Source organism: Marmota flaviventris, chromosome 17 (assembly GCF_047511675.1).
Source record: "Marmota flaviventris isolate mMarFla1 chromosome 17, mMarFla1.hap1, whole genome shotgun sequence".
NCBI lineage: Eukaryota > Metazoa > Chordata > Mammalia > Rodentia > Sciuridae > Marmota > Marmota flaviventris.
This window is the reverse complement of record NC_092514.1, coordinates 72,855,037-72,881,899: the sequence shown is the minus strand read 5'-3', so window position 1 is coordinate 72,881,899 and position 26,863 is coordinate 72,855,037. Positions and strand designations below refer to the sequence as shown.

General features: G+C 38.4%; 1 protein-coding gene and 1 pseudogene across 3 annotated transcripts; both read left to right on the top strand.

The window, feature by feature from the left end:
- Positions 1 to 15: 15 nt before the first annotated feature.
- Acox1 (acyl-CoA oxidase 1) lies at positions 16 to 26,729 on the top strand. Of its 3 annotated transcripts, none has more exons than XM_027955748.2 (14): positions 16 to 226; positions 661 to 820; positions 13,480 to 13,640; positions 15,587 to 15,694; positions 17,440 to 17,559; positions 17,700 to 17,815; positions 18,245 to 18,414; positions 19,942 to 20,104; positions 20,668 to 20,858; positions 21,093 to 21,272; positions 21,398 to 21,503; positions 21,619 to 21,762; positions 21,870 to 22,076; positions 22,599 to 26,729. In XM_027955748.2, the coding sequence occupies exons 1-14, from the start codon at positions 118 to 120 to the stop codon at positions 22,647 to 22,649; spliced, it is 1,986 nt and encodes a 661-aa protein (XP_027811549.1). In that variant the 5' UTR covers positions 16 to 117; the 3' UTR covers positions 22,650 to 26,729. The 3 variants fall into 3 exon arrangements, with proteins under 3 accessions (XP_027811549.1, XP_027811550.1, XP_071459670.1); XM_027955749.2 differs by lacking the exon at positions 13,480 to 13,640 and adding an exon at positions 7,095 to 7,255; XM_071603569.1 differs by lacking the exons at positions 16 to 226; positions 661 to 820 and adding an exon at positions 7,167 to 7,255.
- Positions 25,394 to 25,489, top strand: LOC114108158 (U6 spliceosomal RNA; annotated as a pseudogene).
- Positions 26,730 to 26,863: the final 134 nt, after the last annotated feature.

The window sequence follows — 26,863 nt, the reverse complement described above, 5'->3', positions numbered from 1 at the left end:
GGGCGGGGACTCGCGACGTCCTGGGACTGCTCTTAGGGCCCAGCCGGCGCTAGAGCTGCGGACACTGTCGCTTCTGCCAGCACTGCCGCTGCCTCGTCTCCGACACCGGCCGATACCATGAACCCGGACCTGCGCAGGGAGCGGGCCGCCGCCACCTTCAACCCCGAGCTGATCACACACATCCTGGACGGCAGCCCCGAGAAAACCCGGCGCCGTCGAGAGATCGGTGAGGGCGGCGGGCCGGCCTCCGTTCTCTCGCAAGCAAGGCTGAGACCCCCTCGAAGAGGAGTCGGTGGCGCTGTGGGGCTTCGGGAGAGCTGAGACTCCCACTTGGAGGGACGGCCCATGACAGGGGTTGGGGGTCTCGCCCTTCCGGAGCTGTGCTCGCGATTCAGACCTGCAGTCAATGAAGGAGGGTCGATTTCGCTGGGGGCGCGGTGGCGCACGTCTGTAATCCCAGCTACCCGGGAGGCTCAGGCAGGAGGATCGCAAGTTCGAGGGCAGCCTCAGCAATTTAGCAAGACCCGGTCTCAATTTTTTCTTTAAAAAGGGCCGTGGTGCTGCTCAGTGTCAGACCGACCTTGGGTTCAATCCCCTGTACCGGGGGCGGGGCTTGGGGAATGTCTATCTTCCTCTTGATGTCCTTTAACTCCCTTGTAGAGAACCTGATTATGAACGACCCAGACTTCCAGCATGAAGACTATAACTTCCTCACTCGCAGCCAGCGTTACGAGGTGGCTGTCAAGAAGAGTGCTAGCATGGTGAAGAAGCTGAGGGAGTTTGGCATCGCAGATCCTGACGAAATCATGTGGTTTAAAAAGTAGGTATACCTTAGCACAGGGCAAGTATTGTTAGCCCAGACTTCACAGCTGCGGACTCTTTAAGCCTTTTATCATCATTCTTGGCATGTGAAGGCCCACACAAGCATAGTTTCGTGCCTATTGAAAGTTGTACCTGTGGAAAATAATGTGGTTACTTTTGTATCTAAGCTTTTTAGTGAGATGACATGTTTGTAGAATGCTGGTAATAAAAAGAGAGTTTTCATTCTCAAGAATTCAATCTCAGGAATCTTTTATTTTTCAAATTCTTTCACTAGCATCTGAATTTGGAGTGATTTTAAATGCAGGAAGAGGTTGCTCTTTCTAAGAAGGAGACCTACTAAATTTCTGAGTTTGGAAAGGTTTTCAGTTGCGAAACCAAATGTTGAAGTATTTTGTAGTAATAGCATTTTATTTTTATAAGATAGTGTAGTTCTTGAGTTTAAAATAATGGGAACTATGAGAATGGAAGAAGAACATTAGTCTAACCTCAGAATGAATTTGAAGTATTCTAAGAACCTAGCATTGTTGAATCTAGTGACAGGTTTAAATGGTTGTCTTGTGCAGGAAATCTGCCTTGGTCCTAGTGCTGGAAGAGAGTCTGTCTTTTTCTCAGACCACCTGTTTTCATTGCACTTGCTTTGGTTTTTTAATTAGATAAAGAAATATGGGGCTGGGAATGTAGCTCAGTGGTAGAGCACTTGCTTTGCATGTATGAGGGTCTGGGTTCCATCCTCAGCACCACATAAAAATAAATAAATTAAAATAAAGATTGTGTCCATCTACAACTAAAAAATATATTAAAAAAAAAAAAAGAAATATGGAGTTTCTGGCTTAACCTAAATTAACACTCCAGTATCAGATTGTTTTGGTCTATAGCATCTCTTACAAGTCTCATTTATTTCTGGGCATCTCCTTTTTTTAAGTTTCTGTGTTTTAGAGGAACTCCAATATTTTCATCAGTAAAGATTAAATTTGGGACTGGGAGTGTAGCTCATGGTAGAGGCTTGCCTAGCATATGCACAAGACCCTGGGTTCAATCCACAGCACTGCATAAAAATAAGTGAAAAAGCTGAGTGCAGTGGTGCATACCTGTAATCCCAGTGACTTGGGAGACTGAGGCAGGAGGATTGCAAGTTCAAAGCCAGCCTCCATAATTTGGAGAGGTCATAAGTAGTTTAGTGAAACCTTGTCTCAAAAAAATAACTGGGGGTGCAGCTTAGTAGTTAAGTACCCCTCGGATCAGTCCCTGGTACCAAAAAATAAATAAGTAAGTTAAATTTTGTGAATGTTGTATTTTCAAGAATGAAGATATACCATCCCCCAAAACCAAAATCCTAACATTTTCTCTGATAAGCAGATGCTGATTCATAATGGAGTGGGGGTAAGGAAGAATACAATTACTTTAGATTTCATAATGGGGTGAGGGAAGAGGAGGGGTTATGGGGGATGAATTATAGTAGAATGAATCAAGACATAATTATCCTATGTACATATATAACTATATGATCAGTGGGATTCTACATCATGTATAACCAGAAGAATGAGAAGTTATACCCTGCTATATATGATGTATCAAAGTGCATTCTGTCATGTATAACTAATTAAAACAAAAAAAATGATTATATATAAAAACATGAAGATATATGAAACATGTTACAAATTCTACCTTTGTGTAGTAATGCTCCCCTATACTACTTTCTCTAAGGCATTTAGCATCGATTTTCAACTTGGCTTAGTTATTATGAAGACGAAATGACCTACTCCGGCCCTTAACACTTTGCCCAGAACTCCATTCAATTTGTTTTTCAAAATTTTTTATTTTTGGTAACACAAATTGGAGTATTCTCCAATTGCCAATTATTCATTTTTGTTTCTGAGGTTTGTGACTCATGGCTGTGAGGATATTGAGGGAGAGTAAATTCTAAATTGTTACCAAATGACCTGAGTTGAGTTTGTAAACTTTTAAAAATTAGTTAAGATTGTGCACCTCTGTAATCCCAGCTCATGCCTATAATCCCAGAGGCTCAAGAGACTGAGGCAGGAGGACTGCTAGTTTGAGGCCACCCTCAGACTCTGTCTCAAAATAAAAAGGGCAGGAAATGGAGTTCAGTGGTAAAATGCTCCTGGGTTCAATCCCCAGAACCAAAAAAAGAATAGAAATTTGGGGTAGTTTTAGTTTTTTAAGTGGTTGATGCAGCCACTTTCAGAATTGGTGTACATTATAACTTGGTAGTTTGTGGTGTGTAACCAAACATAAGTGAAGTCACAGGAACTAGAATAAAGTTTTTGTGTTGGCTAAAGAGCCTGTGGACTCCAGTCAGCTTTTTTTTGTGTATCACTTTTCACCTGAAATATTAAAGTATCAACTTTAACAACCCTTTGGTATCCTCCCAGTGTCCCTAGGCTATGACAGGGAGATCATAAATTAGATTGGAAATTAGTTTTGGCAGTTACTGCCTGAGATCAGATAAGCCAGAGCATATAATCCCATCAATATGATAAACTCATCAGTTGTGACCAATGTTTTGGTTTGCCACTAAAAAAAAATGTGAGTGGGGGCTGTGTAGCTCAGTGGCAAAGTGCTTGCCTAGTATGTGTGAAACACTGGGTTTGATCCTTAACACCACATAAAAACAAAATAAGGGCGTTCTGTCCATGTTGCCAGTTAACTATGACATACCATTAGTTGTGAGATATATTGGATTTCTTAAATGCTAAAATGAGGGGGAGGGCACTAGAATTAATGAAATACAGTAATATTTCTGGGGACTTGGGGCACTTATTTGTCTCTTTTACATCCATTTCTCCTGTCACAAAATAAAACTTAAAGAGCCTGTTTTGAAGCTGACTTAATATTGGTAAAATACTTTTTTAAGATTTTCCAATTTCAACAAAGAACTGTTTCTTCTAGGCTTTGCTGCTTGGAGAAATGTTTTACTAATCTTTCCTGTAACTTTGTCTTTATGCTGTTTGCTATGAAAAGAAAACTGTAAAATATTCTTTTTTTTTTTTTTTTTTTTGGTTTTCTGATTTTGTAATGAGACTCATATCTCATTCCTCATTCTTTTCTCCTCTTTAAACAACATCAAAATGTAAAATATTCTTAAGAGTTATTTGAAATTCTAATGAAGATCAGTCGAGTTTTTTGTTAACCTTCCTAGGTTTTCAAAGCTGGTTTCCAGTGGCTATGGGTGCAGCCCAGGGGTAGAGTACTGCTCAGCATCTGTGAAGGCCTGAGTTCACCCTAGCACCCCAGAAATAAAAATAAAAAATTAATTAAAGCTGGCTCCTTAAAAACCATTGTCAGATGGAATTAAACATCATTTAACACACTCAGTTTTTAAGTTGTTTTTCAGTACTGAGAATTGAACTCAGGGGTGCTCTAATATTCCCTAGCCCCACCCCCTTTTTTTTTCTATTGTGCTGGGGATGGGACTCAGGGCCTTGTGCACGCTGGGCAGGTGCTCTACCACTATGCTATATCCCCAGCCCCACATTTTGTTCTTGAGTTGAATTTTAAATGCCTAGAAACAAAAACATATTTATTAAGAATGAAAATATTTCATAGTTTTATTTTGTATCCCATATTTTCTATTATTTTCTCGAATTATTTTGCATTAATGTCATTTTTAAATTTTTTAATATTTATTTTTTAGTTGTGTATTTTATTTATCTTTATTAATTTATTTACCTTTATTAAATAATATCTTTATTTATTTATTTTAATGTGGTGCTGAGGATCGAACCCAGGACCTCACATGTGCTAGGCAAGCACTCTACTGCTGAGCCACCACCCCAGCCCCCATTAGTATCATTTTCAGAGTACTTTACTAAATTATTTGGCCTTTTAGGTTCTCTCATGGAATGTGAGTGCCTTAATAGTTTTACCCAAATAACCATGCCACTTTTTTGTCTTCTCTTTCCTTTTTTTTTTTTGGAACTGAGGATTCAATTCAGGGACATTTTACCATTGAGCCACATCCCCAATCTTTTTATTTGATTTTTTTTTTGGGAGGGGGTGGTGCTGGGGATCTAGCCCAGGGCCTTGTGCATGCAAGGCAAGCACTCTACCAACTGAGCTATAGCCCCAGCCCTATTTTTTTAAATTTTGAGACAAGGTCTTGCTAAGTGCTGAGGCTGGCTTCCCTAGTTGCTGGGATTACAGATGTGTGCTATGGGTGCCTGGCTCTTCTCTCTTTTTTTCTTATGGTACTGGGATGGAACCCAGGGCCTTTCAAGTGCTAAGCATGCATTCTACCATTAAGCTACATCCCCTGCACTTTTTAAATTTTATTTTAAGCTGGGCTTAGTAGATTGTTCAGGCTGACTTTGAATTTGTTGTAATCCTGTATTGGCTTCCTAAGTAGGTAGAATCTCAGGCATGTACCACCATGTCCAGCTACTGCTTTTATTTCTCAGACATTCTATATGTTTGTTTCTTTATATATTTATGAAAGGAAATGGGAAGGGTATAACTCCTGGTTGGTTTAGTGAGAGGTAGAATGCTTGAGATGTGGTATATTTTCCGAATTATGGAACTTGCATAATAAAGGAGTAAACTGCTGCTTAACTAGAGTACTTAGAAATAAACTTCCCTGTTCTGCATATTCTTAATCCTCCTATTTTCCTCCAATGTTTGGGCTAAAAGGCATTTTACTATTTTGGGGCTTTGTTGTTGTTTATTTCTCTATTTGCTTATTAAGACGTTGGCTAGCCAGTCATTTCTTGGATATTTGTCAGTGTTTATCCCTAGCATTCCTGAAATGTGATTTTCTACCCTAAGCTTATGACTGAAACCATTGGCACAGAGAAAACATTTTTTACTGATGCTAACCAGCAACCTCTATTCACTTTTACACGACTTTGGGTACATTCCTTCTAGTGGGATCTGTAAGAATTATAACAAATCACTGGTTAAATAGAAGTATTAGTATCTAGTCAGGTGAGGTAGCACATTTTTGTAATCCCAGTGACTTGGGAGGCTGAGGCAGGAAAATTGCAGCCTCAGCAACTTAGCAAGGCCCTAGCATCTTAGTGAGACCCTGCCTCAAAATATAAAAAGGAATGGGTATGTGACTCAGCAGCAGAGCACTCTAGGGTTTAATTGCCAGTACCTAAAAGTAATAATAATAATAATATCTAAGAGCATCTATCCAGAGAGTGGTTGATTTCTAATTGGTTTATGATTTGAATAAGATAGAAAACAATGAGATAGTTTGAACAGTATTTACTTAGAAAATAGAAAAATAAGAGGGTGCCTTGTATTTGCGGTTGCTTCTGTTAAGGAAGTAGGATGGCTTCAGGGCTTCCCTAGAGTGGACCGGCAGCTTACTCTTCCATGCCTTGTTCATACTCTGTTCCTGGACAGGCTGAGATATACTGCCTTCCTAGTCATTCATTGAGAACACATGAAGATCAGTAAGATAATATGTATTTTGTATTTTAAGCTCTTAGGATGTGTCAAAGTACAAAATACACCCCTAGAAAATCTACAAGACATCATAACCAAAACATACTAGTATGTGTAATTTGTATTTTGACTATTTCATGGATTTGTATTATGAGAAGATAGATGAGGGCTGAATTCAGTGTGATGTAGAGTTCCCTTAATCTGGGGTAATATTCATTGGCCTTTGGGTAAGTTTTTAACCTGTACACATGACCTATTGCCCATCTATGAACCCTGGGGACTTTTAGACATCTTTAATTCTGTTCTGGAATATACATTTACTCTTTGGTATATTTGCTTAGATCATTTTGGGAAAGATAGTTTAAATTATTCTTAAGAACTTTTGTTAACAGTTCTGCAAATCAGTGTTCTATGGAGTTTCTTTTGATGTTCAAAACAAACTAGTAAAACCTGAAAGTAATGCAAAAACAAATAAAACTTTAAAAAAAAATTCAACCCATCAAACCAGCAAATAACACCAACAAAACCAATTGTTTGAGATTGAGAGTAGAATTTAAAAAGGAATTCTGGGGTCTGGGGGTGTGCGTGGCTCTGGTTAAGTCTTTGCTTAGCATAGTGAGGCCCTAGTTTCAATCCCTACCACCAGAATTATGACCCTGAAATTACCAGAGGGAGAGAGAGATACCACCAGATCCTTATGTTGACTTTTTAGGTAATAAAATAGTAAAATTGACATTTAATTTAATAAGAAAGGGATTTCAGTTTTCCTGACCTTCATCCTAAGGGATAAGGTTGTTAGGATTGGGTGATAGGGATGCAGTTTCTAGAGTAAGGCTGAGATCCTTTTCTTTTCTCTCCTGTAGACTACAATTGGTCAATTTTGTGGAACCTGTGGGCCTCAATTACTCCATGTTTATTCCTACCTTGCTGAATCAGGGCACCACTGCTCAGCAAGAGAAATGGCTGCACTCATCTAAAGGACTCCAGATAATTGGCACCTACGCCCAGACGGAAATGGGTCACGGTTAGTCCACATCTGAGGGTCCGCGGGTAATCCACCTCAGGACTTCACTTAAAAGTGACTCCTGCCATTTTATTTTTATTTTTTTCTGCTGCTAGATGTTTTGGATTTTATTTTTAAATTGTTACTTAAAAATTTGGCTTCTCTTTTTCTCCTAGGTTATTTATTTTCCCCTAAATTGGCCCAAAACTCTGGCCTGTTTACATCCTTCAGTGTTATTTCTTAAAACCTTTTATCATTGTCCTGTGAACAAGTGCTAAGCAGTTTGGAAAGCTGTGGTTTAAAGATATCAAAGCACACTGTTATGTTGGTGCATTTATTAAAAACTTTGGAAATTCTTCAGAGGGTTAGTAATATTTGGAATATGTCTCTCTGCTTTAAGAAAATTAGATGTGGATTTTAATGGATACAGGGTGATGGCAGGTAAACGTCTTACTCTTCCGTTGATCAGTAGCAACCCTGAAGTTAGGAGAAAAATTGCATGGTTCTCTTCATCTGACTCCAACAGTCTTTACATATATTTTTCCATACATATCTGTGGACCCTGTGTTGCCAGTAATTCTTAAATTGTTCCTAAATGCCTGACTACTTTCAGTAATCTGAAAAGTAGTCATCTTAATGTGAAATAGGTTCATTTCATAGATAAAGCCATTGGCAGGTTTGAGTGTTTTGAATTTGAGCCTGCTCAGTCTCATCTCACTGTGAAAATGGAAGGGAAGGTGGAAGGGCTGAAAGAATCAGGAAAACTTAATTTTTAATTGGCTATTCTTTGATTTATGAATTGGTTTAAGGAAAGTGTTAGTTATCAAAATACCTCCATGGGGACTGCAGATTCTGTTCATATTACAAGCTCCTTACTAAAAACTCAAGACGTTGGTGTCAGGATACCAATCCTGAAATTAGAATCAAAGATTTCCTGAGGAAAGAAAGATAACATTCTTTATACAGTCTTCCTCTCTCTGACAGAGTGTGTGTGTGTGTGTGAGTGTGAGTGTGAGTGTGTGTCCGTGCATGCATGAATGCTTGTAATCTTGAAGTAGCTTTGTGGTACAAACCCTTTTTTTTTTTTTTGTTTTCATATATATCACTTTAGCATTTAATTGACTTAATAGCATCCTTCATAAGTGACATAAGATGTGAAATATCCTGAGGCTAATGGGTCTCTCTTTCTCTAATTAGTTTACTACTTCTGCCTCTACAAAGTACATTGCAAATGTGTATTTGCCCTAAATTTCAAAGAGAGGGAGAAAGAAATGAAGACTTGAACTTCACTGATTTGAGAACAGAAATTGGGCTAAGATTCTACGTTGTTCTATTTACATTTACTAAATTTTCTTTCCTGTATTGCTTCCAAATAAGTATTTTCTTATGTTTAAACAGATTTTGTATTAATCTCTGTAGTTTACTTTAAAATAGTGTTGTGAGATTAAGTTTTGTTTCTTGCTGGGATGTTATTAATTTATATTGATGTTTTATGTTGACTTCTATTCTTTTCTAAGTAAACCAGTTACTTTGTTGGTTAATTTGTATCACAGGACAGTATTACCTCATATAGAATAGGTAAGCCTAGCATGGTGATTCACACCCATGTCTTGGAGGTTGGGCTCAATCCCCACTATCAAAAAACAAGCAAGCAATAAAAAGTTTGTCAGCATCAGACAAACAGTCTAGGTGGCAGTCTAGTTACCTGCAGAAAGAGTTCATTACCACTTTCTCTCTCCTCCCACAGCATGTCCTCCCTCTTCTAAAAACATGCCAGAAAACTCGAACACACTTGCTCTGTGGGATTGTGAGTCTTAATTAAAGGCTGAGGCCAGAACCAAGGGGGCTGTCTTACCTGGGGTTCTGGGATTGAAGGGACAGCCTGTGGAAGCTGGTCCAGCATTACCATCCTGACCACACATATATCTTTAGACCACAAGTGGGTAGTATGTTCTTTTAAAAAAAAAAAAAAAATATATATATATATATATATATATATATATAAATTTTTTTGGTTCTAATTAGTTAAACATGGCTGTAGGATGCATTTTGACATAAATGGAATATAACTTATCATTCTTCTGGTTGTGCATGGTATAGAATTACGCCTCGTGTCATATATGCATGTAGGGTAATAATGTCTGATTCATTCTACTAGTATATTAGTTCTTCATTGATCTCTTCATGGGGATTCTTTTTGCCTTGTTTTCTTTTCTTTTTTTTTTTTAAAGAGAGAGAATTTTAATATTTATTCTTTAGTTTTCGGCAGACACAACATCTTTGTTTGTATGTGGTGCTGAGGATCGAACCCAGGCCGCACGCAAGCCAGGCGAGCGCGCTACCGCTTGAGCCACATCCCCAGCCCTGTTAATGCTTTTTTCATGACTTTTTTTTTTTCCTCATGGTATTGGGGGGATTGAATTCAGGGCCTTGTACATGGTAGGCAAGCACTGCCACTGAGGTACATCCCCAGCTCTTTTAATTTCATTTGGGGATAGGGTCTTGCTAGGTTGCCTAAGTTGTCTTGCTAAATTGGCCTCTAGCTTGCAATCCTTCTTAATCCTCCTGAGTAGCTGAGATTACAGGTGCATGTCATCATGCCTGGCTTATTGATACTTAAATATTAAATAAAGCACCTTTTTTCCTTTGAAAGTAAAGACCAGTAGTGAACTTGATTTTTGTAAGTCACTACTCTTTCCTTGCCTTTTCACTACTTTCTCTCCACATGCTAGATAGTCTTCTGTTCTCTTTTTCCCAAATTATTCTCTTTTTGTTGATTCTCCTATGAGATTTTTTCTCTGGATATTTAGGTCATTCCAATTTCCCCACCATTATTGATAATAATATAAACTTTATAAAGATCTATATTCTATGCTGGGGATATAATTCAGTGGTAGAGTGCCTGCCCAACATTTGTGAGGTCCTGGGTTTGATTGCCAGCACCACACATGCAAAACAGTATTCTCTGGGGTTTTATCTTTGGAATATCTTTTTCAGAAATGAATTACTGCTTTGAAGGGAATGAACATTTTCTAGTTTTTATTGCATGCATAGTTTGAGACTTTTCCTAAAACAACAGAACAATGTACAATGTATATTTTTTTAAATATTTGTTTTTTAGTTGTAGGTGGACACAATGTCTTTATTTTACTTATGTGATGCTGAGGATCAAACCCAGTGCCTCATGCATGGTAGGCAAGTGCTCTACCTCTGAGCCACAACCCCAGCCCGATTTACCATATCTTTAGCAACTTCTTTTTAAAAATTTTTTAGTTATAGATGGACACAATATCTTTATTTTATTTATTTTTATGTGGTGCTGAGGATTGAACCCAGGTCCCACCCGTGTGAGGCGAGTGCTCTACCACTGAGCCACAATCCCAGCCCTCATTGCTGTTTTTTAATATAGTTTTAAATCTGATAGGATAAGGCTCCTATTTTTACCTCAAAATACATGTTTGAGTAAAAAAGAAATAACATTTATTTGGTGTTTTGTTATTGTTGTTGTTGTTGTTTGGTACTGGAGATTGAACACAGGTGAACTTAATCACTGAGCCATATCTCCAGCCCTTTTTATTTTTTATTTTGAGACAGATTCTCACTAAATTTGTTAGGGCCTTGTTAAATTGCTGAGACTGGCTTTGAACTTTCGATCTCCTGCCTCAGTCTTCCAAGCCACTGGGACTACAGGTGTGTGCTACTGCACCTGGCAAGTATTGTTTTTTTCTTAAATATAAATCTTATAATATCCTGAGTTAAGTTGCTTAACAAATTTTCCGTATTTTGTTATTTAAAAAAAAAAAAATTATTAGTTGTAGTTGGACACACTACCTTTATTTTATTTATTTATTTATTTATTTTTATGGGAGTGCTGAGGATTGAACCCAGTGCCGCATACATGCCAGGCACTCTACTGCTGAGCCACAACCTGTATTTTGTTATTTTTTATAAATTGTCTTTCTCTTTTCTGGGGTTTCCATATGAATGAACCTAATGAATAAGAATTCAGTAGATTTTTTTTTCCCACTCTGTTTGTAGCCTTAAAGATTTTCTTAGTGGATTATTTGCTGTATTTTGTTGTTTTTGTTAATTTCAGAATTATAATCATGCTATCCATAGAGATGCTATTTTTATTTATTTATTTGTGTGTGCGTGTGTGTGTGTGTGTGTATTAAGCTATTTTCCTCTTAGTATTGGTTTCCATCCTGGTAGCTTGTAGGAGAGACCTGGAAAGGCCGTTTGGTGTATGGTGTAAAAAGAACTGACTCTAGTGCTTCTCTCAGTATAATCTTGGTACTTTGTTGTTTTTTGTTTTCTCATTTCTTGTATTATTGGAGATTGAATCCAGGCCTCATGCATGAGCACTGTACCACTGAGCTATACTCCCTTCCAACTCTTTTAAAATTTTGTTTTGAGACAGTGTCTCGCTAATAAGTTGCCCACACTGGCCTTGGACTTGTTATCCTCCTGCTTTAGCTTCTTGAATAGCTGGGATTACAGCGGTGTTCCACCAACCTCAGCTGGTGTTTTTTAATTTTATGATAAATTAGTTAAAAGAAATATGTAATCATACCAAATCAACTTTTTACAACAAATCTTGGTTTGAGTCAAAAAAAACATCACTTTCTCCTTGTAGCATTTCTAAATTTTATCTACTTCTGAATCATATTTTAATGAGAAACATTTTTTAACCAAAAGTGTTCTTCAGTTTCTGATTGTAGTAGTTGTACCCGCTGCCTTACATGTATTCCATGGTGCCTCTCGGTGCTCAGTGTTACTCCATAGCACACCACACAGGTGCACCCCTTGAGTCTGATGAGGGCTCCCTTGTGGCTTTGCCTTCACCAAGAATCACTGATTTCTAGTAACATAAAATAGCCTCCCATGACAATACTGAAAGCCTGCTCCCAGGTTTCAGTGCCAGTGGAAGGAGCTAAGTTGCTTAATAAAATTTCAATATTTTGTTACTTTTGTACAAAATAGTTTTCTCTTTTTTGGGGTTTCATATGAATGATCCTAATAGATAAGAATTCAATTGATTTTCCCCTCACCCCACTTATAGCCCTTCTCCCATACTGGGGATTGAACCCAGGGATGCTTTAGCATTGAGCTATATCCAGGCTTTTTTTATTTTTTGAGACAGGGTCTCACCTAAGTTGCTGAGGCTTGCCTCAAACTTACAGTCTTCCTGCCTCACCCTCCCAAGTCTCTGGGATATTTATTGGTGTGTGCCACACATTCTTTGATTTTTATGTGGTTGGTTAGCTAAAAGCCCACCTACTTGATTGCAAGTCATTGATCAGCCTTTGTCTGAGCAATAGGACCTCATTATTTTCCTACTTACCTTAGAACAAACTGAGAAATTTAAAACCTGAAACATTGTGTAAGCTCATTTCTAAGATAATTAAGTAGAATAATAGCTACAATATATAGTTGACTAATTGGGAGCTGGAGGTGAAACAGAATGCTAGTGACTTGAAGCACACAGAGGCATATAGAACTGTTCCTATTCTTAGAAAGAAATCTGAGACACAAACTTTTAAGTGGAACAAAATGACCACAGAAGTGATTTAAGACTAAAACCAAGATATTTATAATCATTGGTGATAATTCCTGAATAATTATAATGGAACGCTTGTTATGCATGGATCTGTAATTTGGGATTATTGTAGTCTGCACTAGAAATTGCATGTCTTTTTGATTATTGAAATTATTGGGATGAAGAGCACTGTCAATTTTTGTATTAATTTGTTTCAGTGGAGCATGGCCAAAATATCCCAACCTAGAAGCATTATTGAAATTGCATCTAGGAAAAACTTGAGTGGGGAGGTATCATATTGTTACTCTGAGGGAATTGCAGTTTTCTCCTGTTTCTCTTCCATCAGAGTAGTCTCATTCTACTTAAATTCTCCATTCCATACAGCCTTTTCAAATTTTTTGTTAATTTTGATTTAATTGCTGGACTGGAGTGGTACCTTGTACATGTGGCTTTGTGCTGCATGGACTTGGGGATTGGCAGCTGTCCCTACTATACTCCTTGCCAACTTAAGAAAGGTGGTGATTGCGAAGTAATACAGAAAGCAGCAGTGCTCCCATCCTTGTGAAGTGCACATGACTAATTCATACTTACCCAAGGTTTTTTTTTTTTTTCCCCCTCCTTCCCTCACTCTATCTGTTCAAATTGATGGTTCTTTCACACCTGATGATGCTTCCTTCAAATGCCCGTCCTTGTTATTTCTCCGAAGCTTTGTGCACCGAGGGCGACCTGAGCCTTTGGATCTTCACTTGGGCATGTTCCTACCCACCTTGCTTCACCAGGCCACTGCGGAACAGCAGGAGCGTTTCTTCATGCCCGCCTGGAATTTGGAGATCACTGGCACTTATGCCCAGACAGAGATGGGTCATGGTACAGTGTGTTCAGTCTACCTTCTGGGTGGGGTGTGCTCCTGCCAGCTGGGCAGGTATGGAGTGCCCATCTCCTGTTAGGAATGGCACATCAGCCAACTACGAGCTATTTAAAAGAGCTCCTTCTGCAGAGTCCAGGTTTGGACATAGATAATGATTTGGTCATGGAAATTAAGTTATCATAGTGATTTTTCTGATTAATTTTTTATGGTTCCCATTTAAAAGGTCAAGAATGACAAATTAAGCCTTATTTACCAAATGATTTTTCAAGTTCATTCATGTTGTATAGAATCTACACATAGAATTTGAACCCATATATTTTCTTTGTTACTGTCTGATTACTGCTGATACCCTAATGCACCTTTGCAGATCCCAGAAGTACATATTTAATTGTATGTATGTTCTTTGGCTTGCTTGAGGGAAATGAGTAGCTTAGTATAATGAAAATTTGCAACATTTTATGCCTTGAAGTTATTTATATTTTGATTCAGTAAATTCAGAAAAGTTCTGAAGGTGGCTTGACCAGAAAAATTAAAAGATAAGCTGTACTTTCAGGCTGTTGGCTTCAGACTTGGTATACAGCACCTTTCTTTATTTTCCACCCTCATCTGCCCTGCTTCATGAACCTAAATGGGGTTGAAGGTAGTAGCTGTTCCTCTTATTTGTTCTGAATTGGTGTCTCTTTTGCCATTTACTTAGTTCTTCCTACTTTTTTCCTGCTCTGAGATTTCAGGAAACCTACTATATTGCCTCTTAATTCCTTAATTCTGTAGAGTTGCCTTTTACTACTCAGTGCTGAATAGTAGTTTACAGGATTTTATAAGAGGCACAGCAAAATAATTCAGTTCCTTGTGCATTTGAAAACATTTTGTCTTTATCTGTTCTGTTTAGTATATTTTTGTTTTTTTCTGTTAAAGTTTCTTTGGTGAATGGAATATAAGTGCCTGGGTTCTTGACTCCCCTACAGGGGAAGAATGAATTGCACGTAAACTAGCCATTTCTGTTACTCGTCTTGAAAATTTTGAAATATTTTATAGTTTAAGCATTCAGTGAGATCTGGCATTATCCAAGTAGTTTGGTAGAAGGTCCTCAGTATTTGCTTAGTAGAGTTTAATTAGAGTGTCACCAGGGACATTTTTCTATGGTTCTTTTCAAAGAATTTTAGCTTTTTTTTTGTGGTGCTGGGGATCGAACCCAGGGTCTTGTGCATGTGAGGCAAGCACTCTATCAACTAAGCTATATCCACAGTCCACAATTTTAGCATATTTGTATTAGACTTTAAAACACAAGTCCCCATCATATCTTTAGTAAAACATGAAACTAAGAACCCTTCCCCTGTCGTACTTGTGGCCCAGCTAGGATTTTAAAAGTCCCTCTTTAAGGCCTTTTTCTTCAATGAATATACCTTTTTAAGTTCTTATTTTCCATCCTAGCAATCATTCTGAAATAAATTATCAATTTACAAAAAAAAAAAAAAAACAACTTTAGCTGAAGTCTGTTCCTGTCACTTATTATCTCATTTTCAGTAATAAGTAGCTCCAGAATGTTGAAGTGGTGTGGTAAACACAGTACACATCATGGAAATTTTCACAATTGAAATTCAGAGATGAGTTTAAAAGGACAGTAAACTTCCCTGGTAGGATCATACATTACAATCTTAGGAAAATACGGTTCCAAGCTTCCTTTGCATTTTCTTTTGGTAGGTCTAAAGAAATGTTACAAATTAACTAAATCAGATGTAAAAATGGAACATGCGTGGAAAACTGTCTGATAGAATGGGAAATTAATTATCTTGCTTATCAACCATTTGTACTCATCTACAAATGTAGTGTTGTTAGGTTTTGCTTTTCTCTGAGATACTAGAGCTATGAACTGGGCAGGAAGTTTTACCCTGCACCACTATTTTTACACATGTTTATCCAAAGGAAATGTAATTTATTTCCATAGGAACTCATCTTCGAGGCTTGGAAACCACTGCCACGTATGACCCCAAAACCCAAGAGTTCATTCTCAACAGTCCTACGGTGACCTCCATTAAGTGGTGGCCTGGTGGGCGTAAGTGAATTTTTTAGCATTTATTGGATATTTTGAAGATTTGTAATGAGATTATATGTGCAATGTAGACCTTACGTGAGAATATCATTTTGAAATGCAGAAAAAAAACTTTTTTAAGTCTTTAAACTATTCATAACTTCCTTTCGTGTTACATATTATATATATTTATACATCTTAGCACAGAAATGACTATTATGCTATTTTTCTTAGTTTTTCATCAAATGTTCCCACATATTACCATACTTTCCATCATCATCATTTAAAGTAACTTAATATTGGGCTGGGGTTGTAGCTCAGCGGTAGAGTGCTCACCTAGCTCATGTCAGGCCCTGGGTTCAATCCTCAGCACCACATAAAAATAAATAAATATATATATCGTATCTTTATGTAAAACATGAAACTAATGTCCAGCTACAACTAAAAAATATATATATTAAAAAAATAAATAAAGTAACTTAACATTATCTTACCAAACAGTTGAGTATTTTTAAAATTTTGATTATACATATATTTTTTATTTTTTTTAAGTACTGGAAGTTGAACCCAGGGATGCTTCATGAAGCCACATCCCCAGTTCTTTATATTTCTTTAAATTTTGAAACAGGGTCTTGCTAAGTTGCTGAGGTTGGCTTTAAACTTGGGATCCTCCTGCTTCAGCCCCTTAAACGCTGTTTTTAGTATTTTTCATTCTGAATTATTGTCTTGGGATGTATAGGTCAGATGGCATCAATGGTTGAAGGATTTTACTATCACATTATTTTTGCTATGTGACATTATATTTTGATATGAAGAAAACTAGAATGCAAAAGAATGAATATTATCTCTGGAAGTGCTAGCCAGAGGCCGCCCTGCCCCACAGGAGATTGTAAAGTGGTGGGAGGGTTTTTTTTAAATCTCTGCTTCTCAGTGTGGTAGCCACCTACCACATACGGTTCTTGGGCAGTTGAAATAAGGGTAACTAGGGAACTGAAACTTTTATTTAATTAGAATTAGTTAATTAATTAATTTTACATTTGTAGTTGTAAATGGACACAATACCCTTACTTTATCATGTGGTACTGAGGATTGAACCCAGCAGCTCACATGTGCTAAGCAAGCCCTCTACCACTGAGCTACAAACCCAGAAAAGAAGTAATTTAAATTAACATTATGATGGTTATCCTAAAATTTTCTTTATGTAAATACGTGAGAAATAAGTAGAATAAAGCTATTTTTATATTTTTTATTTTTTTTTTAGAGAGAATTTTTTAATATTTATTTTTTCGGTGGACACAACATCTTTATTTTCACGTGGTGCTGAGGATCAAACCCAGTGCCCTACGCATGCCAGGTGAGCGCGCTACCGCTTGAGCCACGTCCCCAGCCCCATAGAGCTGTTTTTAAATGAAGAATTGCTTTGCCAAAATTTAATAAATTTTAAAAACTGAACTTAAGTGACTTCTTTCTGAAAACTAGGTGGAAGACTGTCTTAAAAAAGGCTGTCTAGGGCTGGGGCTGGGGCTCAGTGGTAGAGCAATTGCTTAGCATGTGTGAGGCACTGAGTTTGATCCTCAGCAGCACATACAAATAAATAAAATAAAGGTCCATCAACAACTAAAAAATATTTTTAAAAATGGGGTCTGTCTAGACAACTTGCTCTGGCTTATGTTAATTTAACACACTGTTGTCCACTCTTCTGTTTGCACCTTTTAAAAATATAAGAGCATCTGCCTGCTCACTGTCTCCTGTTCTCTTTGATATTGCAGTCGGGAAGACTTCAAATCATGCTATAGTTCTTGCCCAACTCTTCACTCAGGGGAAGTGCTATGGATTACATGCCTTCATCGTACCTATTCGTGAAATTGGGACCCACAAGCCCTTGCCAGGTAAGGAATGTTCATTGGATATCAAGGTGAAAATTAAACTGAGCACTTGCCTTGCAAAAAGTGTAAGGCACAACTAAACAGGAGGCAGGAAGTTGCATTAGGGATTCAAGAATCTCATGTCTTTCTGTCATCTGCTGTAGGTATTACTGTTGGAGACATTGGCCCCAAATTTGGTTATGAAGAGATGGACAATGGCTACCTAAAGATGGACAACTATCGTATTCCCAGAGAAAATATGCTGATGAAATATGCCCAGGTATATTTAGCTAGAAAACAGGGCCCAGGATGCCCAGCATGGGGGTGTAGTGGCTACTGATAACCATTGGTAACCATGGGCTAGAATAATATGTTTTTATAAGGTGATGATGTTTTTATTTTTGATGCTTCATTTATTGTGGCGGTGAAATCAGGAGCAGTTGACAGGGGTGAAGCAGTTGACCTAGTTTTTAAACTCTGGTTCTCAAACTTTTACATGCTTTAGAATGATTCAGAGGACTGGTTAAAACGCAGGCCTTGCCCCCAGAATTTCTGGTTTAGTGAGTCGGTGTAGGCACTGAGGTGTACTATTTCAGACAAGTTTCCTGGTCATTGCTGATGCTGCTGTTCCAGGAACGTCACTTTGGAGAACCACTGAACTACCACTGGGCTCACAGAAGGAAGCATCAGTTCTATATTGTTCTTCCAGGTGAAACCTGATGGCACATATGTGAAACCTCTGAGTGACAAGCTGACCTATGGGACCATGGTGTTCGTCAGGTCCTTCCTTGTGGGAGAAGCAGCTCGGTCTCTGTCCAAGGCCTGCACCATTGCCATCCGCTACAGCGCTGTGAGGCATCAGTCTGAAATCAAGCCAGGGTGAGGATAGCATCTGAGATGGTGTAGTACTGATATTGAGATATCAGAATTAAATATGAGTAGAGAAGATTCATTAGCTGTGAAAGATTAGCTAGGGTGGCTGGGCACAATGGCCCATAGCTATATTCGCAATTACTCAGGAGGATTGCAAGTTTAAGGCCAGCCTGGGCAACTTAGTGTCTTACTGCATGAGACCTTGGACTCAGTCCCCAGTACAAACAAACAACAACAAAAATATAGAGTGGCAGTGTACTAGGCCTTTTACTTAGTATCTAGACTTCCTTGTTTTGAGAGGAAAGATGAGAATAACCATCTTACTGCTGCCCCCCACCTTAGGGCTGGGTATCTGACCCAAGGTGTCAAGCGTTTTAAACCAGAACTATATCTTGAGCCCGCCTTATTATTTTTTAGCCTTCCAAGTAAATAGAAATGATGTTATTTGAAGTATTATAAAGGATATGTTCAAAACACTGAAATCAGTATGAAAGTTAAAATTACTGATAATGGTTACAAGTTGTATATAATGGAAGTAGCATTAAACTTGATTCCCTTAAGAATAAAGAAACTGAAGCTGGAGAGTATAGCTCAGTGGTAGAGCACTTGCCCAGCATGTATGAGACCCTGGGTTTGAACCCCAGGGCTACAGAAAGAGTCCAATGAGAGCTGGGCGTGGTGGCACACGCCTATAATCTCAGCAGCTCAGGATGCTAAGGCAGGAGGATCATGAATTCAAAATCAGCCTCAGCAACTTAGTGAGACCCTAAGCAACTCAGTGGGACCCTGTCTCTAAATAAAATACTAAAAAGGGCTGGGGATGTGGCTCAGTGGTCGACTGCCCCTGAGTTGGTTCTTCAGTACAAAAAAAAAAAAAGGCCAATAAGAGCAGACCTTGGGGCTGGGGTTGTGGCTCAGTGGTAGAGCGCTTGCCTTGCACATGTGAGGCCCTGGGTTCAATCCTCAGCACCACATAAAAATAAATAACAAAAGATATAAGAAAATTAAAAAAAAAGAGGGAGAGAGCAGACTTTTATTAATTCTTAACACTTCAGAATATTTATCTCTATGTATTTGGTCTTCTCCAAGATTGTGGTCAAAATAGCTGATTCACCATATGGAATGCTGGACCTTGTTGGCATCCCGTTCCTTTTATGAGGTTATCTAGCTTTGGTTTTGTGCGTTGCCCAAGAAGCGTGGTTTCCTTAGTCATACTGGAAAGACTAGGATGGATGGGACTTTTGCACCTAAAAGATTTTGTCCATCTGTGGTGGTACAGAAAAGAAGCTAAGGGCATGGTCTTACAGAACCAAAGAAACTAGATTTAAGTTGAGGATCTGCCACTCATTAGCTGTGTGACTTCTGATTCTTAACCTGTTTCTTATGTGTAAAATGAAGATAATGACAGCTATTTTGCAGGGTCTTTATGAGGATAAATAAGTGATTCAAGAGTGCTTAGACCAGAACCTGGCACATGGCAATTTCTGATTAAGCATTTATTTATTACTTTTTTTCTTTGTCTATGTAATTTAGTGAACCAGAACCACAGATTTTGGATTTTCAAACCCAGCAGTATAAACTCTTTCCACTTCTGGCCACTGCCTATGCCTTCCAGTTTGTAGGCGCATACATGAAGGAAACCTACCATCGGATTAACGAGGGCATCGGCCAGGGAGATCTGAGTGAGCTGCCTGAGGTACATGTTGAGTCTCATTTACTAGTGGGTGCCCTTCTGTTTCACATTTTTTTTTAAAACAACTGTGTTTATTTGTTTGTTTGTTTGTTTGTTTCGTGGTGCTGGAGATTGAACCCAGGGCCTTGTACATGCAAGGCAAGCACTCTACCAACTGAGCTATATCCCCAGCCCCTGTTTCACATTTGCCTGTTGGGAAATGTCCAGAAGAAACTACACGGGGTGATTTCCTGAAAAGAATGACGTATTCTTGGTACTTTAACTGATTGAAAGTGGGTCAGATACAAAGACATGATTTTAACTTTGTGGGTTTTGTTTTTAAGTATCATAAGTATTGAACCACAGTGGTCATTTGTCAGTCAAGGGAACATGAAAAGGGGTGACTTTTGCTAAGTCAAAAGTTCAGAAGTGAGTGTGAGAGTGTTATTAATTCAGGCCGGTCAACTGATTGCTGCTTCACTTAATTTGAAGAGCAACTGACGGGTTAGAGAAAGGTGTGTGTTTTCTCATTGGAACACAGACACTGAGCACCATAGGTGTTCTTACGGACTGTGCTTGTCCCCCAGCTTCATGCCCTCACTGCTGGGCTTAAAGCTTTCACCACCTGGACGGCAAACGCTGCTATTGAAGAGTGTCGGATGGCTTGTGGTGGTCATGGCTATTCTCATAGCAGTGGTATTCCAAATATTTATGTCACTTTCACCCCAGCCTGTACCTTCGAAGGAGAAAACACTGTCATGATGCTACAGACAGCCAGGTGAGAACTGAATTCACGATGTCTCCTATTAGTTTGAGTCCTTTCCATGGGTTCCTGTTGCCATGCTTTCTCACGCATGTGCATGTATATTTGTTTGCAAAAGACATAGTTTGGCACCTGTCTTGACTCACTGTTTTTATCTGTGGTCAGTCTAGCAGGTCTGAAACACCTGTCACGTGGTGCAGTCTGTTTCAGGAGTGGGGTTACTAAAAGTACATGTACTGGTGATTTTAGGTTCTTGATGAAAAGCTATGACCACGTGCACTCAGGAGAGCTGGTGTGTGGCATGGTGTCCTACTTGAATGACCTGCCCAGTCAGCGTATCCAGCCACAGCATGTGGCAGTCCGGCCAACTGTGGTGGATATCAACAGTCCAGACAGCCTGACAGAAGCATATAAGCTTCGTGCAGCCAGGTGAGCTCACCCTTGGAAGCTCAAAGACCCAGCTGTGGGGGCTTCTGGGCAGGGTAGATTAGAGAAGGCATGAGTACTGTGGATCATTTCCTCAGCTCTCCACTTTTCCTTCATTTCCTTAATAGACTAGTGGACATTGCTGCGAAAAATCTTCGAAATGAAATGAGTCACAGGAAAAGCAAGGAGGTAGCATGGAACCTAACTTCTGTTGACCTTGTTCGAGCAAGTGAGGTCAGTAGTAGTTCTCTCCCCTCCCTCTGCCCACCCCACTTTTCTTTATTGGCCTGGTTGCTGTGTATTGGGGTCTTCCCCAAGGTCCCCACACACTGTTTTCTTTTTTATCTAGGCACATTGCCACTATGTGGTAGTTAAGCTCTTTTCTGAAAAACTCCTCAAAATTCAAGATAAATCCATCCAAGCTGTTTTAAGGAACTTGTGTCTTTTGTATTGTCTGTATGGAATAAGTCAGAAGGCAGGGGATTTCCTTCAGGTAAGAATTCTTTAAGTAGAAAAGATAATTATTATCTATTATAGTTTTGTGTATATAAACCTCTGTGCACATACATATTTTTATGTATTTATTTTGGTTTACTTTAGGGGAACATCATGACAGGGTCTCAGATTACCCAAGTGAATCAGCGTATAATGGAGTTGCTCACTATAATTCGCCCCAATGCTGTTGCTTTGGTTGATGCATTTGATTTTAAGGATGTGACGCTGGGCTCTGTTCTTGGCCGTTACGATGGGAATGTGTATGAAAACTTGTTTGAGTGGGCCAAGAAATCCCCACTGAACCAAACAGAGGTAAGAAACACATTCTTTCTGCCTTCTGAAGTTCTTCATTTATTTTTTTGTAGGGCTAGAGATGGAACCCAGGGTCTCATGCATGCTAGCAAGGCAAGCACTAGGTCACTGAGACACACTCCCAGCCCACTGAAGTTCTTTTTTTCAGTATGAGGTAGAAAAGGCCTCTGGAAAGCCCAAAGGCACTGTGGCCACTTTATTTGAGCAACAGATTCAGAAAGGAACTGGTTTATTCCCACAATAAGCAGGGTTTTAATTTCCTTGAATATTTAATAACTAATTGAACACTTTATTTTGAGACAGAATCTTGCTAAATTGCCAAGAACTTGCAATCCTTCTGTCTTGGCCTTCTGAGTCCATATCTGCTCAATTTGACTCAGGTTTTTTTTGTTTTTTTTTTTTCCTTCCTAATTTGAATCTGAATCCAAATGAAGCCCAGATAACTTCTCATTAAAAGTAGGCTATTTACATGGCAATATGGCAAGGTTGTAACAGTATTTCTGCCCTCTCCTTTCTCTACAGGTCCATGAATCTTATCACAAGCACCTGAAGCCGCTGCAGTCCAAGCTCTGAAGTGTGAGAAGGACAAGTTACGGTGGCTCCAGAAAGCAGCTGTGTGCATCTCTCTCTCCTACCCAAGGCACACATCTTTGCAGAATCTTTATTACATTCATATAGCTGTAGAACAAATGATAAATTGGCCCTTTTTCTCTTTTTATAAATGAAGAAAAAAATGAACAGATTTCAGAGATTAAATTGAAAAAAGGATGCGTTCTAAGTGCAATTAACACTGAAAGAGACTTCTCAAGCATTCAGAAAAAAACTAAAGAAATGGCAGTGTGACTTCCATTTGTAATGCTGCTGATCCCCGTTAGGTCATGACTTTTGATAATTAGCAGAATTTATCTACTAAGTACTTAATTATTTTTTGAATTTTAATTGCTAATCACTGGAATCATGGGCTATTTAAGTGTGTTTAAGCAAAAGTACTTTTTAAGTGGGGCAAAACCCTTCCAAGCTTTCCTGCTAGATGACCTGTTGCTCCTACTAGGACTGGCTAAAAAGTAGGACTGAAGAAGTGGGATGGAGAAAGAAAGGAAAGTAATAAGAAACCTAATGTGAGTGAATGTGTGCTTGGCACATTTCCTGTGTGCTTCTTTCCTTTGCTGATGTGTTGCTCCCTTCTGACCCACGTTAGCATTTCCAAGAGGCCTCTTTGAGAGAGGTCCTCTGCAGGCCCTTTGTCTTACTAGTTAGAGATTCATCACCACTGTAGGGATTTCTAATTGTCATTCTAGGATTATGACTCTTTTTGTCCTCAGCTTCTGGGAAGGAATAGATAGTAAAGTTATCTCTCTATATGACATTTGGGCATTGCTGGGGCCTCAGTCAGTGTGTTCATCTTCTCCCTCCCTCCCTCTTGCATTCCTCTGAAAGAGGTACTGAAGAAGGGAGGAAAACATTCCTTAGTAGAGTACATGTAGGCAGAATCTGCATGCAGCTGTGGCACTGCTGTAGTTTTGGTGACCTTATCAACTAGATTTCCTGGGACAATCCAGATTTTGTGTTCTGTCATTTAGGCATAAGCCATTAAAATACTTGGAGGCTACTAAGTGTTTGGCATTAGAAAAATAAATGAAAATTTCACTTAGGTCACCACTTATACCCAGAAAAACCCTTTGATACAAACCATGTGTTCTGATTTTTGTTTAGAAAATATAATTGAAACGACTAAAGGGTAAATGAAAATTCCATAGATTGTTTCCTATTATCTGGTTTTGTTGTATGTATCAAGGAGCTTTATATGAGTTGCTAAATTATTCTTCCAGTTGAAATCTAATTTGCACAATCATTCTGTATTTAAAGGTTAAACATATACCTTTTAATTAATTTTTTTTTTAATCAATGTTAAAAAATATCACTTGATTTTTTTTTTTTTTTCTTCTTTTCTTTTTTCAATACTGGGTATTGAACACAGGGGCTCTCTACACTGAGCTACATTCCCAGCTCTTTTCATTTTTTATTTTATTTTTAGGCAGTATCTTGCTAAATTGCTGAGGTTGGCCTCACTTGAAACCTCCAACCTCAGCCTCCCAAGTAACTGGAATTATAGGCATGGGCACTATGCCAACCACTTAATCTTTTTTTTTTTTTTTAAAGCCTTTTTGTGATCCCTTACTCATGAAAAAGTTTCTAGGACAGTTTCTGAGAATGAATTCGATGGAAACAATTTCCTTCTATGAACCTGACATAAAATTTGTCCCATGGGAGCTGGTAATATGAGTGAGACTTTTAGGTTACAACAGAAATACTGTCTGTTGACACAGCCTTAATTTTTTCTCTCTGAGAACTGATAATTGTGTTATTATTGAAGAGTTGCACTGTCACTCATTGGCTGTATATTGACAATTCAGATTCTGGAAAATTAAGAAATGAATTATATGACTCCATATTGACCTGTTAAATGTAGAATTGCCAGGCATGTTGCATGCCTGTAATCCCAGCTATTGGGAAGGCTGAGGCAGGAAAATTGCAGGTTCATTTGCCTGAGAAACTTAGCAAGTTCCTGTCTTGCTAAGTTTTTAAAAAATATTTTAAAAAATAATAAAATGAAAAGGGCTGGGGATATAGCTCAGTGGAAGCACTTGCTTAGCGTGTGCAAGGCCCTAGGTTCAGTTCCTAGCAAACACAAAAAAGGAGTTAATTTCAAAATTAGTGTTACAATGCTGTATTCACAGATGAACATTTATAGGCAGCAATATATGGTGTCTGAACTGACCCACCTAATCCAGCTACATAGAGCTGGGATCAGTCTTAGCAGATTTCAGAGATTGTGGGCCCACAAAGTCATCTTCATTCAGCACCTTGAGTTTTATTTTAAAACTAAATATGACATTTGATACTAGTATTTTTCTTAATATTGGAATGTTTTTGTCTTGAACTTTGTGCAATGTAATCAAAGATTAAAAATGTAGTAAAATTTCTGATTTGTACTATTGAGGAAAAGCATGCCATACAAATATGTTTAACTTATGAAGAAATTTTAAATGTAGGTTTGTAAGGTCTTGGTAACGCTAAGAATGAGCAAGAAAGGAACAATGACTGAACAAGTAGCAGATGTAAATGAATATTATTAATGAGATTTTTCTACTAGATAATACTAAACCTTTTTTAAAAATGAAATTTTGACGCTAACTAGATATTTGTTATTTTAAATGGATAGAAATTGAACTTCTTCCTCATTTATTGCCCCAATAGATGAATGCCAAGGTATTTCAATGTTTGGACATTAGTGACCTCCAAGCACAGTTGAGTCCTTGCTTTGGCAGCACATATACTAAAATTGGAACTGTATAAGTTAGTATGGCCCCTATGCAAGGACGACACAAACTTGTGAAGTGTTCCATATTAAAAAAAAAAAAAAAAAAGTTGGTCCCAAGCCTTTGTGGCCTTTAATCTTAAGGACATTTGCTTAAATATGATATTAATTATGTTCACATGCTTTCTTATGATTTCAGATTCCACATATCTGCAGGCATTTTATAGTTCCTAAAGCTAACATGTTAGGTCTTAATTCTTCATTATAATGCTTTGGAGAAATACAACTCTCCATCATCCTGGAATTCTCTGGGATCAGTAAGTCTTTGGACAATTGCTGCTCAGTTTCTTCCCCCCCCCCCCCTTTTCTGAGTTCTTCCCATCCATCTTATTAGGAAGGAAGTGAATTAGTTGCACATGGTCTGTAACACCAGTCAACTTTTATATATGTGGAGGGAACACCTGGAATTACAGATTGTCTTCAAGCAGTAACTATGCTTGGAAATTGAGCCCGAGACCAAGACTTGTTGATTCTTTTTAGATAAGTTTTGATGGTTTTCATGAAATGATGCAGTTGTAAATCAGCTAGCATTCAGTACTGTGTTCTTATATGATTAAAATAAATGAATTTAATGAAGTAATTGTAATTAAATTAAAATAGTGGTGGTAGGGTTCTGCTTACAATTGTCCACACAAAATTTTTCAGTGCCTAGTCATGTGATCTATGATAGATAGTATGAATATATAATGAGTTTTGCTTTAGGGTTACAAACCACTTACTGGTTGCAGATCCCAAGATTCAGGATGTTTTGTCTAATTTTTTTCTAGTGCTAGGGACGGAACCCAGGACCTCACACATGTTGAACAAGTGCTCCACCACTGAGCTACTGCATCATCCCTTGTTTTGCCTTAAATTTAAGTGAGCCATTGATTGTCTTGGGACTGTAAGGACAATTAGGAGTAATTTCAAGAATTCTCAGTAAAAAAAAAAATGTTTTGGTACAATAGTGTTGACTGTTTCATAAGATGATTTCTAGGTAGCACATGTGTGATCTTTAACATAATATTCCGACTGCTGACTCGTTGGTAAACATCTAATTTCCAGTAGCTATGGATTCAACTAAATGACTGGTTTAAGCTTGGTTCCTACTTAATCTGCATTTAGCTGGAATTCGTACTCAACCCTGGCTTGACCATCCTGTGGGGGTGGGAGTGGGAATCATGGGATAGCAATGACCCTCCAGTATTGCTTGATCTGGGAGTAAGCCAAACCACTACTCCTATTTTGCTTTGTGAAACTGAATAACCCTAAATAAAAAGCACAGACAAGAAAAAGTTTTTGTCTTTTTTGTTGGGTAATGGTGTTGGGTTTCACCCTGGCTGCGCAACTTTGATCAATGAACAGGAAAGTCACAGTCACTTCCCTTCAAGCTTTGGGCGTGGGATAAGTACAAAATTTACTTAAGGAT

Excerpts from the sequence above, each read along its gene's own strand:
- Acox1 (XM_027955748.2), top strand. The coding sequence starts at position 118 with ATGAACCCGGACCTGCGCAGGGAGCGGGCCGCCGCCACCTTCAACCCC. Across the intron at positions 15,695-17,439 it reads TAAGTGGTGGCCTGGTGGGC|TCGGGAAGACTTCAAATCAT; the intron begins GTAAGTGAATTT and ends TTGATATTGCAG. Across the intron at positions 20,105-20,667 it reads ATCTGAGTGAGCTGCCTGAG|CTTCATGCCCTCACTGCTGG; the intron begins GTACATGTTGAG and ends CTTGTCCCCCAG.